Genomic DNA, 15,593 nt, shown 5'->3' on the forward strand with positions numbered 1-15,593 from the left:
AAAATCTTTACCGCAGTTTCGAACAAAAAATCTTTGATCTAAATTCTTCTTCTTCAAATTTGTTTGATATTATTTTAGATAACCACATTTAAAATGATTGATTCCGTATAACAAGCTAAAATTTATGGAGCGAATTTCCTATATTTTGTATTCAAATATTTTGCTAGCTTTGTATTCTTTGCATTTGTTTAAAGATGGCGGGAGAAGGACAGGAGGACCTGACGGTGATCATAAAATGGAGTGGAAATGAGTATAAAATCACAGTATCCACTTCATCGACCGTGGCAAATATGAAAGATAGCATCTTCAAAGACACAGGAGTTCGACCTGAACGACAAAAATTGCTCGGTATCAAATATAAGGGTAATTATAAAGAAAATATTTCAGATTTTGTTTGTTTACAAAATAAATTATGTGTTGCCAGCTTACTGTAACAGTACTGTACAGTGTAGCTATGCTCGAGCTTCTGATTATGTAATTTTTCGTTTTAATTGTTCATGTGATATCAGAGGCAGAGCTGAAATTGGCACGATCAGATTGGAGTTCAAACCCGTGACCTCTTAAGCACAATTCGGGATCTCAATCAATGCAGATACGGGCCGGGCCGTTTTCAAGTATACGGTTTGACTGGTTGGACCTAGTTGTTCGTTTATTAATTAAAGACGGACCTGATGATTTTATATTGTTTTCAGACGAGCCTTGACAAAGCCCTCACAGGCCTGTATCAAGAAATGCTGGTCTGTCAGGATTTATACTTGAAATAATTACTTTAACCAACGGTCGAACCAGTTGTTCCGAATAAACGAAAACGGCCCTGGATACAAAAAACTTTTATGTTAGCGCAATATTTAATCACATCATCCGCTATGTATCAAACTCAGAATCTTTGTATTATTATTTGTTAACATTATATGGTAGAGTAATTAAAGGAAATTACAGATTGTATGCATGGGCAATGGGTGATAATTTAACCCTTGATGTATATGGGTTATTCCCCTTTATTATATCTGAATCCTTAAAGTTTTGGGAGCAAAGGCAAACACGTGTGGACGTTTACTGGATACAAAGATGTAACTAGTTAGGTTCCCAAATAATGAATCTCTCAATCATACGACATATTTATGACATGCTCAGTCAATTAAAAAGATATAGCTGTGGTTTGCTGATACCGTACACAAATAAGCTTTAAGTCTATGTGGTTATATCGCTTTTCTCTTCTCATAATATGACTGAAGGCAAGGCTTTAATTGGCGCAGCCAGATGTTTCAATAACCATTAATCTTGCTATGTTAAAAAGTGGAAATAATAGTGTCAAGTGTTGCTTAACTTTTGTTGTTGTATTCCCACTTTATCCTTGCCCCAACCCCCATTTGAGAAGAAAAAATATATTTCTGTAACAGATATTCTGTTTTTGGTCTGTTGATTTTGAATGTTTGCAAATGAAGAATGATAACATTGAGCTTCTGCCAGATGAAAATTACATTCATTTGATCACAGGAGCAGTTTGAATTGCTTGAATTATAAAGAGCTTACTTCAAAGCATCATGTCCATGGTGATTACCCATCATATATGTATCAAAAACAGGGATTAATCTAGCTATGATTTATTACCGTTTATGGGTAAATTTCCTCCCAAGGAATGTATTCCCCTCTGGCCTAAAATTCCCCTGAAGATTTAAAAATTCCCCATTTTAAGCTAAAAAATGACCGTTTTTGTAACACAATTTCCCCTGTGACTTATTTTTCATTAATTTTTTTAGACTTTTGTTTGCAAATTTCTTCATATTTATCATACAGCTACTGCATATTTTTATGATAAACTCAAATTTTTCATTATTGAGCTTAAAATCTTGCTTTACTAAATCTAAAAATAAAATTAGTTGTTTTACAGTACTTTTTGGTCAAAATGAATAAAATTTTGGATCAAAATAAGAAGATTCAAATACCCCTATATTTTGCGAAACATTTCCCCTATTTTGAAAAAGGGTAGTTTCCCCCAAAACCTAGATTGATCCCTGAAAAATGGCCACTGCAAACTGAAGTTGTCAGTATATAGGATTGAATGTTGAATATACAGGTTTTTTCTTATATTTTCATGTATGTGTTACCTTAGAAGTGCTTTGCAATTTGTGTCCTGTTCTTTAATTTCTAGCAATTAACTAGCTTTTGAATCATGTTTACAGGAAAAGTCCCAACAGATGATGTGATCATTTCTGATTTGAAACTGAAATCTAATGCCAAGATAATGATGATGGGATCAAGAGAAGAGGAACTGGTAAGTTGTACATTAACCTGAATACAGGTCCACAATCACTGCATTTCATTTAGAGAATCTGACAACATTCTGGATTGATTACAATCAAATTACTACCTACATTTATCTCAACCAGGATGAAATTATAAGTTTTAGAAATTTGATATAATTTCCAATGGGAATGGGGCCTCATTATGTATCTGCCACAAAAAGCCATGGAAGAGCATGTGAATTTAAGTTTTTCCATCATTCTGTATTGTGTTTGTAAAATGCATTTAGAAGCCCAGAATATCTCTGATCCTTTGCACAATAAAACGTATTTATAACGAATACGCTTACAACAAGTTTATGGCTATAGCGTAGTATTTTTTGTGTCTCGTCATGATTAAAATGATAATAGTGACGTGATCCCTATGAATTTTTCATAGTTTAATTTCATTATAAAAGCATTGAGTTGTATTCCAGGATAAAGTAAAAGAGCCCCCTACAGACTTACCGGAAGTAATCAATGACTTTGATATAGAAGAGGATGAAATTGCCATAGAAAACAGGTATTACATTGATCTACTCAAATATACTGGAAAATCGTGTTTTTGTTGTGTATATATTAACTTGAGTAATCCGTATTTACTTATTACGATGTAAGGTATTGATTGTGACGGCATGTGTTGCATGTGCGACATCATACTTTTCAGAGAAAACAAAATACTGATGTTACAATGGATACTATCCGCAAGGGAGATAATTGTGTAATATCCAAATATAGAAAAATGGAAATCTGATTTTGGTCAACAAAGTCTTTCATGACTTTTATTTATCATCTTTTACGAATTGTCATTTTTTTGGTCAATAAAAAAACCTCATGAACATCTATTACTAACACTGCTGTACAATCACATAAGAAATGGAAATTTTATGATTTTACGTTAGCAGTATACCTTCTTGGTTTACAGGGAAGAATATTTGTCCAAAATTGACAGAAGAGTGCGAGATTACAAGATCGAAGTGTTTAACCCTCCACGAGAAGGAAAGAAGCTTCTGGTACTAGATATAGATTATACACTGTTCGGTAAGTCCTCTTTGGAATCACATACCGTTTACTAGTACAGTAAAACCCCGTTATATCGCCACCTTCTGTTTTCCTCGATTTTGGCGATATATCGAGTTTGGCGGTATATCGGATTTGTCTTTGAAATCTTGATTAGGCCTAAATATAGGTAGTCCCCCGGTGCCATACTGAAACAGACTTTCTAGTCAGTCTGTGTACTGTACGGCCACTTCGTATTTTCTAATATGAATAGTTCCAAAATTGAAGTAATTTCGATAGTAGTCTTTCAATAAATATGTCAGCTTTATGTGTGTAAAATACGAAAACCGAACTCGTTTGTGCTACCACGTATCGTGCCTGCTATCTGGTATTTTTTAACACGGGAAATCCCGCCCGGAAACAAAGAATAGAAGTTCTGAACAAGCGCAGTGCGGTCGTGACCTCACTTCCGCGCACATGTCTGCAAATTTTAAAACGGATACTCCGGTAATAAACGGCACACAGACGACGATTTGATCTTACTAATAAACGGCGGACTCTTCTGCACGTACGTAATATTTATATCGTTCTTGAAATTGCTAGTTGCGTTTTATGGTCCAATATAAACGAACGGCGATATCGAGAAACAGACTTGTGGGTCCTTTTTGTCAATAAATAACTAAGCTTAACGTTAATAGTACGTAAAACACATGTACAGAAGTGGTTTTATTCACCACAACTTGCGACACCTACCTGTTAAACAATAACAAAGGTGTATACATAATATTAATTGATTTCACTGTGTACACGCGGTCGTACACGCGGCCATATATAGTGTGTGTAGCTGATTACCTGTCAGTCGGCAGTTGATCATGAGCACCTTACGAAAACATGTGTCCCTATCAACAGAATTTGGCGATATTAACGAGGTCATTATAGTGTTGTTTTAATCATTTGTTCCGCAAATGTGATGGCGGATGGCGGTAGGCGGGTTTGGCGATATAACGGGTGTATTTGTATGGAGGGAAATCCGTTCTGAATAAATTCATGGCGATAAGCGAGTTTGGCGGTAAAACGGGTGGCAATATAACGGGGTTTTACTGTACTTAAAATTTGTGGGGTGCATATTTTAATATTCTGTCATCAGAATGTATTGGCAGGGTTTTTAATTTTGTGGTACACCAATTCCTCTATATACAAATTACAATATTAGTACTTATAGCAGTAGTGAAATTCAAAATATTTTTCACTGTTGTTCTGAAAGTACATATTTCAGGAAAACAGCAGAATATAGCTTAATGAGTTAATGAAGGATGTGTGTGATTGGTCAAAACAGAAATTTACTGTTTGAGATATACAATATAGATCAAATGTATGTAAAACAAAATGGTGACGTTTCTATTTCCAGATCATCGGTCTGTTGCTGAGACTGCCAATGAGTTGATGAGGCCTTTTCTACACGAGTTTTTACAGTCTGCGTATGAAGATTACGACATCGTTATCTGGTGTAGGTATAATTAGGGCCCCACATCAATATGCCATATAGTAATCAGGTTGTCTGTCTGTCTGTCTGTCTGTCCTTTTTTTTTCTTTTTGTACAATTATGATTGAAGGAAGTGGACTATTGCTCTTAAATTTGGTAGGATGATTCCGCGTGTCACCTAGATCAGTTATGTAACTCTTTGGAAAACCAGAGTGGCAAGCTTGGATTTCAAAATGACAAAAAAATGAAAGCTTTATATTGACAGAAATGGTGTATTGTTCTAAACGTGGTAGAATGATCTTCATGCCATCTAGATCTTCTGTATAACTTTGGAGCTACCGGATTCGAACAATGAGAAAATGAAAATTATGAGTGGAAGGACATAAAGGTGTTTTTACAAATTTAGTAGGATTATTTCGGTAGGTCTATTGGTTTTACAAATTTAGTAGGATTATTTCGGTAGGTCTATTGGTTTTACAAATTTAGTAGGATTATTTTGGTAGGTCTATTGGTTTTACAAATTTAGTAGGATTATTTCGGTAGGTCTATTGGTTTTACAAATTTAGTAGGATTATTTCGGTAGGTCTATTGGTTTTACAAATTTAGTAGGATTATTTCGGTAGGTCTATTGGTTTTACAAATTTAGTAGGATTATTTTGGTAGGTCTATTGGTTTTACAAATTTAGTAGGATTATTTTGGTAGGTCTATTGGTTTTACAAATTTAGTAGGATTATTTTGGTAGGTCTATTGGTTTTACAAATTTAGTAGGATTATTTTGGTAGGTCTATTGGTTTTACAAATTTAGTAGGATTATTTTGGTAGGTCTATTGGTTTTACAAATTTAGTAGGATTATTTTGGTAGGTCTATTGGTTTTACAAATTTAGTAGGATTATTTTGGTAGGTCTATTGGTTTTACAAATTTAGTAGGATTATTTTGGTAGGTCTATTGGTTTTACAAATTTAGTAGGATTATTTTGGTAGGTCTATTGGTTTTACAAATTTAGTAGGATTATTTTGGTAGGTCTATTGGTTTTACAAATTTTAGTAGGATTATTTCGGTAGGTCTATTGGTTTTACAAATTTAGTAGGATTATTTTGGTAGGTCTATTGGTTTTACAAATTTAGTAGGATTATTTTGGTAGGTCTATTGGTTTTACAAATTTAGTAGGATTATTTTGGTAGGTCTATTGGTTTTACAAATTTAGTAGGATTATTTTGGTAGGTCTATTGGATTTACAAATTTAGTAGGATTATTTTGGTAGGTCTATTGGTTTTACAAATTTAGTAGGATTATTTTGGTAGGTCTATTGGTTTTACAAATTTAGTAGGATTATTTCGGTAGGTCTATTGGTTTTACAAAATTTAGTAGGATTATTTCGGTAGGTCTATTGGTTTTACAAATTTAGTAGGATTATTTCGGTAGGTCTATTGGTTTTACAAATTTAGTAGGATTATTTCGGTAGGTCTATTGGTTTTACAAATTTAGTAGGATTATTTCGGTAGGTCTATTGGTTTTACAAATTTAGTAGGATTATTTCGGTAGGTCTATTGGTTTTACAAATTTAGTAGGATTATTTCGGTAGGTCTATTGGTTTTACAAATTTAGTAGGATTATTTCGGTAGGTCTATTGGTTTTACAAATTTAGTAGGATTATTTCGGTAGGTCTATTGGTTTTACAAATTTAGTAGGATTATTTTGGTAGGTCTATTGGTTTTACAAATTTAGTAGGATTATTTTGGTAGGTCTATTGGTTTTACAAATTTAGTAGGATTATTTCGGTAGGTCTATTGGTTTTACAAATTTAGTAGGATTATTTCGGTAGGTCTATTGGTTTTACAAATTTAGTAGGATTATTTTGGTAGGTCTATTGGTTTTACAAATTTAGTAGGATTATTTCGGTAGGTCTATTGGTTTTACAAATTTAGTAGGATTATTTCAGTAGGTCTATTGGTTTTACAAATTTAGTAGGATTATTTCGGTAGGTCTATTGGTTTTACAAATTTAGAAGGATTATTTTGGTAGGTCTATTGGTTTTACAAATTTAGTAGGATTATTTTGGTAGGTCTATTGGTTTTACAAATTTAGTAGGATTATTTTGGTAGGTCTATTGGTTTTACAAATTTAGTAGGATTATTTTGGTAGGTCTATTGGTTTTACAAATTTAGTAGGATTATTTTGGTAGGTCTATTGGTTTTACAAATTTAGTAGGATTATTTTGGTAGGTCTATTGGTTTTACAAATTTAGTAGGATTATTTTGGTAGGTCTATTGGTTTTACAAATTTAGTAGGATTATTTCGGTAGGTCTATTGGTTTTACAAATTTAGTAGGATTATTTTGGTAGGTCTATTGGTTTTACAAATTTAGTAGGATTATTTTGGTAGGTCTATTGGTTTTACAAATTTAGTAGGATTATTTCGGTAGGTCTATTGGTTTTACAAATTTAGTAGGATTATTTCGGTAGGTCTATTGGTTTTACAAATTTAGTAGGATTATTTTGGTAGGTCTATTGGTTTTACAAATTTAGTAGGATTATTTCGGTAGGTCTATTGGTTTTACAAATTTAGTAGGATTATTTTGGTAGGTCTATTGGTTTTACAAATTTAGTAGGATTATTTTGGTAGGTCTATTTCCCCATGTCATCTTGATCGGCTGTGCAACATTTTACAACAAATAATTCATAGTTATTTATAACAAAGTACTTGTAATATGTGTATAAATAAACTATGCCTACGGTAAACCTTCGGTTAGTTTGAACTAAATTAAATAAATATTGATGGACCAGTTCGAATTATCCGTAATTAAGCTTCAGGAAAAAATCGTGAGTTCGAACTATCCGAGTTGAAATCGGTAAAAACCAGTTTTGTACCGATGTACCTGGTATAAGCAATGTAAGGCAGAAAATCTATAGGGAAAGTATTTAGTTTCCTGAAGATATTATATTCAACCATTTTCTCGTAAACATGAGCATTTAATTGATGAATTTATAATTAATTGCGTAGCAGAAGCCGCATGCATATGTGCACGTGGACAAGGCCCCAAACAGCACCATTCACGATCGCGGCCTATAATTTACATCGACGTCCGTTAACTGAGATAGAAACTTTATTTAAACCACAGATAATCTAGTTAGATCTTTGTTATATTTCGTAACAAACGTAAATTTATTTACTTTTTTAGTTAAAGATAATCCGGTTGCATTTACGAAACTGCTGTTGAAAATATTTGTTTACATTCATTTCGTAAAATTAGGTCACAAGCGCACTGTGACTGTCAGATTGTCCAAAACCCGATTGCATATTGTCTGCTTCTGAATTTACGTAACTAGTTTTAACCTGATGAAAAGCTACGTATTTATTGTTCAGTTACCCAACACGTGGATTGTTTTGGCTGGAGCTGAATATGTAATCACACTCACTTGCTGTGACCCAGCGGCTGGCTTTTGATGCTCGCTGTGACACCTCGTAACTGGCCTGTCCAAGCCAGCGTGAGGCATGTGTTTACAGATAATTTAACACCTTGATTGGCTGATTAAAGATAGATTGATTGCATATTTTAATGTTGACTTAAACTGATATCCGTATCTAGATTGGACTTAACAAACATTGGCGATTTCTTCCACGTGTTTCCATCAGGTACAGCGAATTTAAATATACATTGTCGGGGCCTAAGATTAAACATTTGGCCTTGCTGCTTTGTGTACGATATATCGGCATAAATAATTTTTATTCATGGCTTAAAATGTTCATTACTTATCTGTCGTATGGTCATTATAATGATCATTTATACAATCTTTATTCCAAGCGTCAAAACTGTTGCAATATGCAAAATATATTGCCATTTTTAGGGTCCCCATTGCGCCGTTTGCCGTCAAAAATCTTACTTTTACGTTCATAATTTGACGTGTTCGAACTATCCGAAATAGGATTGATTATAAAAAGTCATTGTTTGAACTATCACTAGCTAAAAAATTACCGTTTTTCTTGAAAAAATTGTGTGTTCGAACTATCCGGCGGTGTAATTAACCGGAGGTTTACCGTATATTAAACACAGCAATTTCATCGGTCCCTAGAGGTACCTTATGTGTTTTAATGTTTCACTATGCATGGAAATACTCCAAGACTGGAGAGCTACATGACTTGTCTAACTGCAGTATCTTAGCTTTCACTGTTTAACTTCTGTAATTTTGATTAACAGCTGCCACTGGGATGAAATGGATCAACGTTAAGATGAAGGAACTGGGTGTAACCAACAATCCTAACTATAAAATCACATTCCACCTAGACAGCAGTGCCATGATTAGTGTTCATACACCAAAGTATGGCGTCATAGAGGTATGTCCCCACCAAAGTATGGTGTCATAGAGGTATGTCCACACCAAAGTATGGTGTCATAGAGGTACGTCTCCACCAAAGTATGGTGTCATAGAGGTATGTCCACACCAAAGTTTGGTGTTATAGAGGTATGTCTCTACCGAAGTATGGTGTCATAGAGGTATGTCCCTGCCCACCAAAGTATGGTGTCATAAAGGTATGTCCCCACCAAAGTATGGTGTCATAGAGGTATGTCCCACCAAAGTATGGTGTCATAGAGGTATGTCTCCACCAAAGCATGATGTCATAGAGGTATGTCCACACCAAAGTATGGTGTCATAGAGGTATATCTCCATTAAAGTATAGTGTCATAGAGGTATGTCCACACCAAAGTATGGTGTCATAGAGGTATGTCCACACCAAAGTTTGGTGTTATAGAGGTATGTCCCACTAAAGTATTGTGTCATAGAGGTATGTCCCACCAAAGTATGGTGTCATAGAGGTATATCTCCATTAAAGTATAGTGTAATAGAGGTATGTCCACACCAAAGTATGGTGTCATAGAGGTATATCCACACCAAAGTATGGTGTCATAGAGGTATGTCTCCACCAAAGTATGGTGTCATAGCGGTATGTCGCCACCAAAGAATGGTGTCATAGAGGTATGTCTCCACCAAAGTATGGTGTCATAGAGGTATGTCCCCACCAATGTATGGTGTCATAGAGGTATGTCTCCACCAAAGTATGGTGTCATAGAGGTATGTCCACACCAAAGTATGGTGTCAAAGAAATATGTCCACACCAATGTATGTTGTCATAGAGGTATGCCTCCACCAAAGTATGGTGTCATAGAGGTATGTCCCACCAAAGTATGGTGTCATAGAGGTATATCCACACCAAAGTATGGTGTCATAGAGGTATGTCCCCACCAAAGTATGGTGTCATAGAGGTATGTCCACACCAAAGTATGGTGCCATAGAGGTATGTCCCCACCAAAATATGGTGTCATAGAAGTATGTCTACACCAAAGTATGGTGTCATAGAAGTATGTCCACACCAAAGTATGGTGTCATAGAAGTATGTCCACACCAAAGTATGGTGTCATAGAGGTATGTCTCCACCAAAGTATGGTGTCATAGAGGTATGTCCACACCAAAGTATGGTGTCAAAGAAATATGTCCACACCAAAGTATGGTGTCATAGAAGTATGTCCCACCAAAGTATGGTGTCATAGAGGTATATCCACACCAAAGTATGGTGTCATAGAGGTATGTCCCCACCAAAGTATGGTGTCATAGAGGTATGTCCACACCAAAGTATGGTGCCATAGAGGTATGTCCCCACCAAAATATGGTGTCATAGAGGTATGTACCCACCAAAGTATGGTGTCATAGAGGTATATCCACACCAAAGTATGGTGCCATAGAGGTATGTCCACACCAAAGTATGGTGTCATAGAGGTATGTCCCCACCAAAGTATGGTGTCATAGAGGTATGTCCACACCAATGTATGGTGTCATAGAGGTATGTCTCCACCAAAGTATGGTGTCATAGAGGTATGTCCCCACCAAAGTATGGTGTCATAGAGGTATGTCCCCACCAAAGTATGGTGTCATAGAGGTATGTCCCACCAAAGTATGGTGTCATAGAGGTATGTCTCCACCAAAGCATGATGTCATAGCGGTATGTCCACACCAAAGTATGGTGTCATAGAGGTATGTCCCACCAAAGTATGGTGTCATAGATGTATGTCCCCACCAAAGTATGGTGTCATAGAGGTATATCCACACCAAAGTATGGTGTCATAGAGGTATGTCCCCACCAAAGTATGGTGTCATAGAGGTATGTCTCCACCAATGTATGGTGTCATAGAGGTATGTCCCCACCAAAATATGGTGTCATAGAGGTATGTCCCACCAAAGTATGGTGTCATAGAGGTATGTCCACACCAAAGTATGGTGTCATAGAGGTATGTCCCCACCAAAGTATGGTGTCATAGAGGTATGTCCCCACCAAAGTATGGTGTCATAGAGGTATGTCCCCACCAAAGTATGGTGTCATAGAGGTATGTCCCCACCAAAGTATGGTGTCATAGAAGTATGTCTACACCAAAGTATGGTGTCATAGAGGTATGTCCCCACCAAAGTATGGTGCCATAGAGGTATGTCTCCATCAAAGTATGATGTCATAGAGGTATGTCCCCACCAAAGTATGGTGCCATAGAGGTATGTCTCCATCAAAGTATGATGTCATAAAGGTATGTCTCCACCAAAGTATGGTGTCATAGAGGTATGTCTCCATCAAAGTATGGTGTCATAGATATATGTACCCATCAAAGTATGGTGTCATAGAGGTATGTCTCCATCAAAGTATGGTGTCATAGATATATGTACCCATCAAAGTATGGTGTCATGGAGGTATGTCTCCATCAAAGTATGGTGTCATAGATATATGTACCCATCAAAGTATGGTGTCATAGATATATGTACCCATCAAAGTATGATGTCATAGTCATAGAGGTATGTCCTCACAAAAAGTATGGTTTCATAGAGGAATGTCACCGTTGGATGTTAATGACTTATAGGTATGTCCCAATCAAAATATATCAATACTAATATATCTATATATGAAATGAATCTATAACAATCCTGGCTATTACAGGTGAAGCCACTTGGTGTGATCTGGGGTAAATACGACCAATGGACACCAAAGAACACCATCATGTTTGACGATATCAGAAGAAACTTCATTATGAACCCACAAAATGGACTACGGGTAAATATCGTATTTCAATGACAAAGGTTTTTTTGAAAACTTGCTACTACTTATCCGGTATTTTATGGTCACAAGTAAAAAGTGATTTTGCCAATCATAAAAGTTTATGAACGAATTAACTTTTTGTCACTGTACAGTTGTTAACTTTTACGATGAAAACAATATGCAATACAATATCCTCTTAATTCATAAGGAGAAATGTTCGCACATTTGTTAATTTCTTACAATAATTTGCTATACAGATTATTTTACCTATAATTCTTTCCATTTCATCCGCAGGTATGAAATTTCCCGAAAATTAAATTAACTAAAACTATACAGAAATTTAATTCCCCATGAAAAAAAGCAACTATACAGTTGCATGTTGGGTTTTTTTCTAGATAAAGGCATTTAGAGAGGCACATCAAAACAGAGCCAAAGATCGAGAACTTCTGAAGCTGGCCAAGTACCTTAAGGACATATCCACTGTGGACGATTTCACGACACTCAATCACAGAAAATGGGAAAAGTAAGGGGAGCTGATCAGATGTGGCTAAGTTTTTTTTTGCCAACATTTTGCTTGTCTTGTTAACCAGGTCACTATATACAGATTTTATAAAATGGCCACGAGCTCATTTATTTTTTGGATCAATTTCATTCAAACTTGGTTCATTGTTTTAATATCTGGATGTCTCTGATTTGCTTCAAAGACAGTTATCATGGAAACATAATGGAGGAAAGTTTGTTATACATGTTCTCATATTAGGAGTATAAAAATTAGCTATTGACTTAAATCCTTATTGTTAATGAAGTTATTTCTTGGTCCACGTTGTTGTCTTTTTAAGATAGCAGGATAAATTAGTATTTTTTAATTTATTTTAATTCATTTTCTTGCAGATATCGAAGCAAGAGGAAACATGACCACTCCGACGGAGATAATGTCACTGAGAATCTCAGTACAGATTGAATGTTATAAAACCCGCAGATATTGACATTAAGCTGAAACAGCTAATAGATGGCACATTTATAGGTCTTATTCAGGATTTAAATGGTACATCATTTCTGGTATCTACCCCGAAATGTAAAGTTTTAACAGAAACTCTAATCTGTCACAGAATTTGACCTAAGGCCACCTGGAGTGGATTGTAACTAGCAGTGGTGTAAAATGTCATTGATTGTGGTCATAATATTTTATCATAAATGAAAAATTAATCTATTATGGCCTGGTTGAGAGGGCACTATTGCCTCATAGTACTGTCGAGGGATGGAATAGTGCCCGAGCCGAAGACGAGGGCACTATCCTATCACGAGACAATACTATGAGGCAATAGTGCCCTCTCAAACAGGCCATAATGGGTTTAGTACATCACCATCACATGTGTATGAGTCCTCTTCATTTCATCATAACAGAAACACTTCAAAGGAAACCTCGCAATGCTATCTTCATTTCCACAGCAAGTTGTTATATGTTGTTACATTAGAGAAATTATCGCAGAAACCTGTTTCTTTAAACGAGATTCAGATTCATGAGGATTTAAAGTAGATCAATACTGGACAAGTGTAGAAAAGCAAAGTTTGTTTACTTTCCTGTACACCACAGCCTGTCCACAATCTTGACATCTTGGTCAAAGTGTAACGTTATAATGACGTCATGTAACAATGACATCACAATATATTCACGTTAAATATCACGCCACTTCCCCAGGGCCCAGGCACTATTGAAAATAGTACCTATGTGTATAGCCAATCAGAATCCAGTATTCACTTACATGATGCACTAACATTATTTAACGCAAACATGCGTTACAAATAAGTTTTCTACTGTAAGTGGAAATTTTGTTTCATTTTATTCAATCTATCAGCATGTATGAATATCACATGTACATGTATACTATTTTAACTTATGTGAGAGTGTGGAGGTATTTTACAAATATGATTTGTGAAATGTTATGCAATGTCATTGTGTGGTGTGCAATATGTTGTACTTAGTCAAGTTAATTTGATAATCAAGCGCTAGGGCAATGCACATGTATCCCATACTTTGCCGTTCAGCCATGTCATACGGCCATATGATAAAAAATGTAACTCGCATGTTTACCTTTGTAACGTCATAGGTATTACTGACATCATAATCAAAATATGACGCTGCATGATTGTCTCGATATACATGATATTGACACCTGTTAATGAATAGATAACTTTTACCAGGAAGATCTGTAGCTTCTCCCGGAGGAATATTCGTGAAACTGTGCTCTTGTCTGCATGGTTATCTTATTTTATTACCAAAACAAAATGATAATTCATAAATTTAACATTGATTTTTAAAATGTAAAAGATTTATATTTGTAGAAACTTTAAAAATGAATAATGTAGGCCAACCAAAACTTATGTGATTGTCTCATGTTGTGTTCAGTAGATGTTATACTCAAGGGACGTAACTCTTGATCCATGATATAAAAACATGCTTTCTGCTGATACACATCTGTTCTGCTGATATTCTTAAGTGCTAAATCTTGAATGGTTGATCCATTTAACTTTCTGTTAACCTAGGTTAATTTATTTGTATTGTATGATGTAAAGACTATTCTCGATAAAATTCCATATTGTGCTATAATGAAAGATAAAATTACAACATAGTAATTATTAATTGCCTCACCTTTAAAGATGCTCCACTGCTGACAAATGGTATTTTTTCACTATCAAAAAACAGGAGAAGTCGATTTAGTATTTGTCTTCGGTTAAAAATGTTACTTACTATATACCTTTACCACCATTGAAAAGTCTGAGCTTCTAATTTTACTTCCAAGTTAAAAATATGAAAAAAGAATTAATTGCATCCCGAAAAAAATCTGTGGCACTATATCTTTTGTGGAATGAAGTACTGATTGCGCATGCAACAAAGACAAAATTAATTATTTTATGGTATTTTTTGTGTTAATTAAACATATATACATGATTAAACACCAATTACTGTTCAAATGATGAATATCATTTATGCTCTTTCGGCAGTGGAGCATTTTTAAAGTTGGTGTCGAACAACATTCTAGTAGTTATAATAAACGAAAATCTACAATATACCAGTAGTAATTAAAACTTGTCTCCCCTTGAAAGTTGGTGTCGGAATAATATTCTAGTCACTGTATACTAAGCAAGGTTTCATTGGATCATAGTGGTTATTATGTGTTTTTCAACAAATTCTGAAGTCATCCTTATTTGTAGATTCATATAACTGCCGGGAATCTAACCATTTGTCACTTCCTGTACTGTACAATGTAAAATGAAGAATCTACTAGTTTTGATACAAATGCAGGATGCATCCATTTCAATGTTTTCGTCATCTTTCTGAATAGAAGGAAGAAATGATAATTGGATCAACCAGTTCATGTATCACTGATTGCTTTACCATCAGTGTTTTAAATAAAAGTATATCATTTTTGATAAAAAGAAACTTACATTTGTGTGTTACGGTGTTGTTTTTTAGCTTGCCTTTCAAGAGAGGGAGGTTTATGGAATCACCCTGGCGTCAGCCTTGGAAATCCCAGGTTAAGGTTTAGATACAAGTATTGAAATATGTTATCTGAAAAAGTTTTAAACTGACATTGATTTTTATATTGATATAGGATGATAAATGTGGTGGGTAAGAACAATTATTTTAAGGATGAAATGCTTTATTTTGAGAATTTCAAGAGGCCAATGGGCTGAAATCACCAGGTTAAAGTTTTGGCACAATTTATTGTTTAAAAAGTGTTAATAAATATTAT

The 15,593-nt window shown here is 34.9% G+C and overlaps 1 protein-coding gene across 1 annotated transcript; it reads left to right on the top strand.

Annotated features, from left to right (window-relative positions):
- The first annotated feature begins 189 nt into the window (after window positions 1-189).
- Window positions 190-15,286, top strand: LOC138335433 (ubiquitin-like domain-containing CTD phosphatase 1). Its single transcript, XM_069284524.1, has 9 exons — window positions 190-363; window positions 2,184-2,275; window positions 2,720-2,805; window positions 3,208-3,323; window positions 4,690-4,788; window positions 8,963-9,099; window positions 11,740-11,853; window positions 12,234-12,361; window positions 12,730-15,286. The coding sequence occupies exons 1-9, from the start codon at window positions 195-197 to the stop codon at window positions 12,797-12,799; spliced, it is 1,011 nt and encodes a 336-aa protein (XP_069140625.1). The 5' UTR covers window positions 190-194; the 3' UTR covers window positions 12,800-15,286.
- The last annotated feature ends 307 nt before the right edge of the window (window positions 15,287-15,593 follow it).

The sequence above is a fragment of the Argopecten irradians genome, chromosome 11 (assembly GCF_041381155.1).
Source record: "Argopecten irradians isolate NY chromosome 11, Ai_NY, whole genome shotgun sequence".
Lineage (NCBI taxonomy): Eukaryota > Metazoa > Mollusca > Bivalvia > Pectinida > Pectinidae > Argopecten > Argopecten irradians.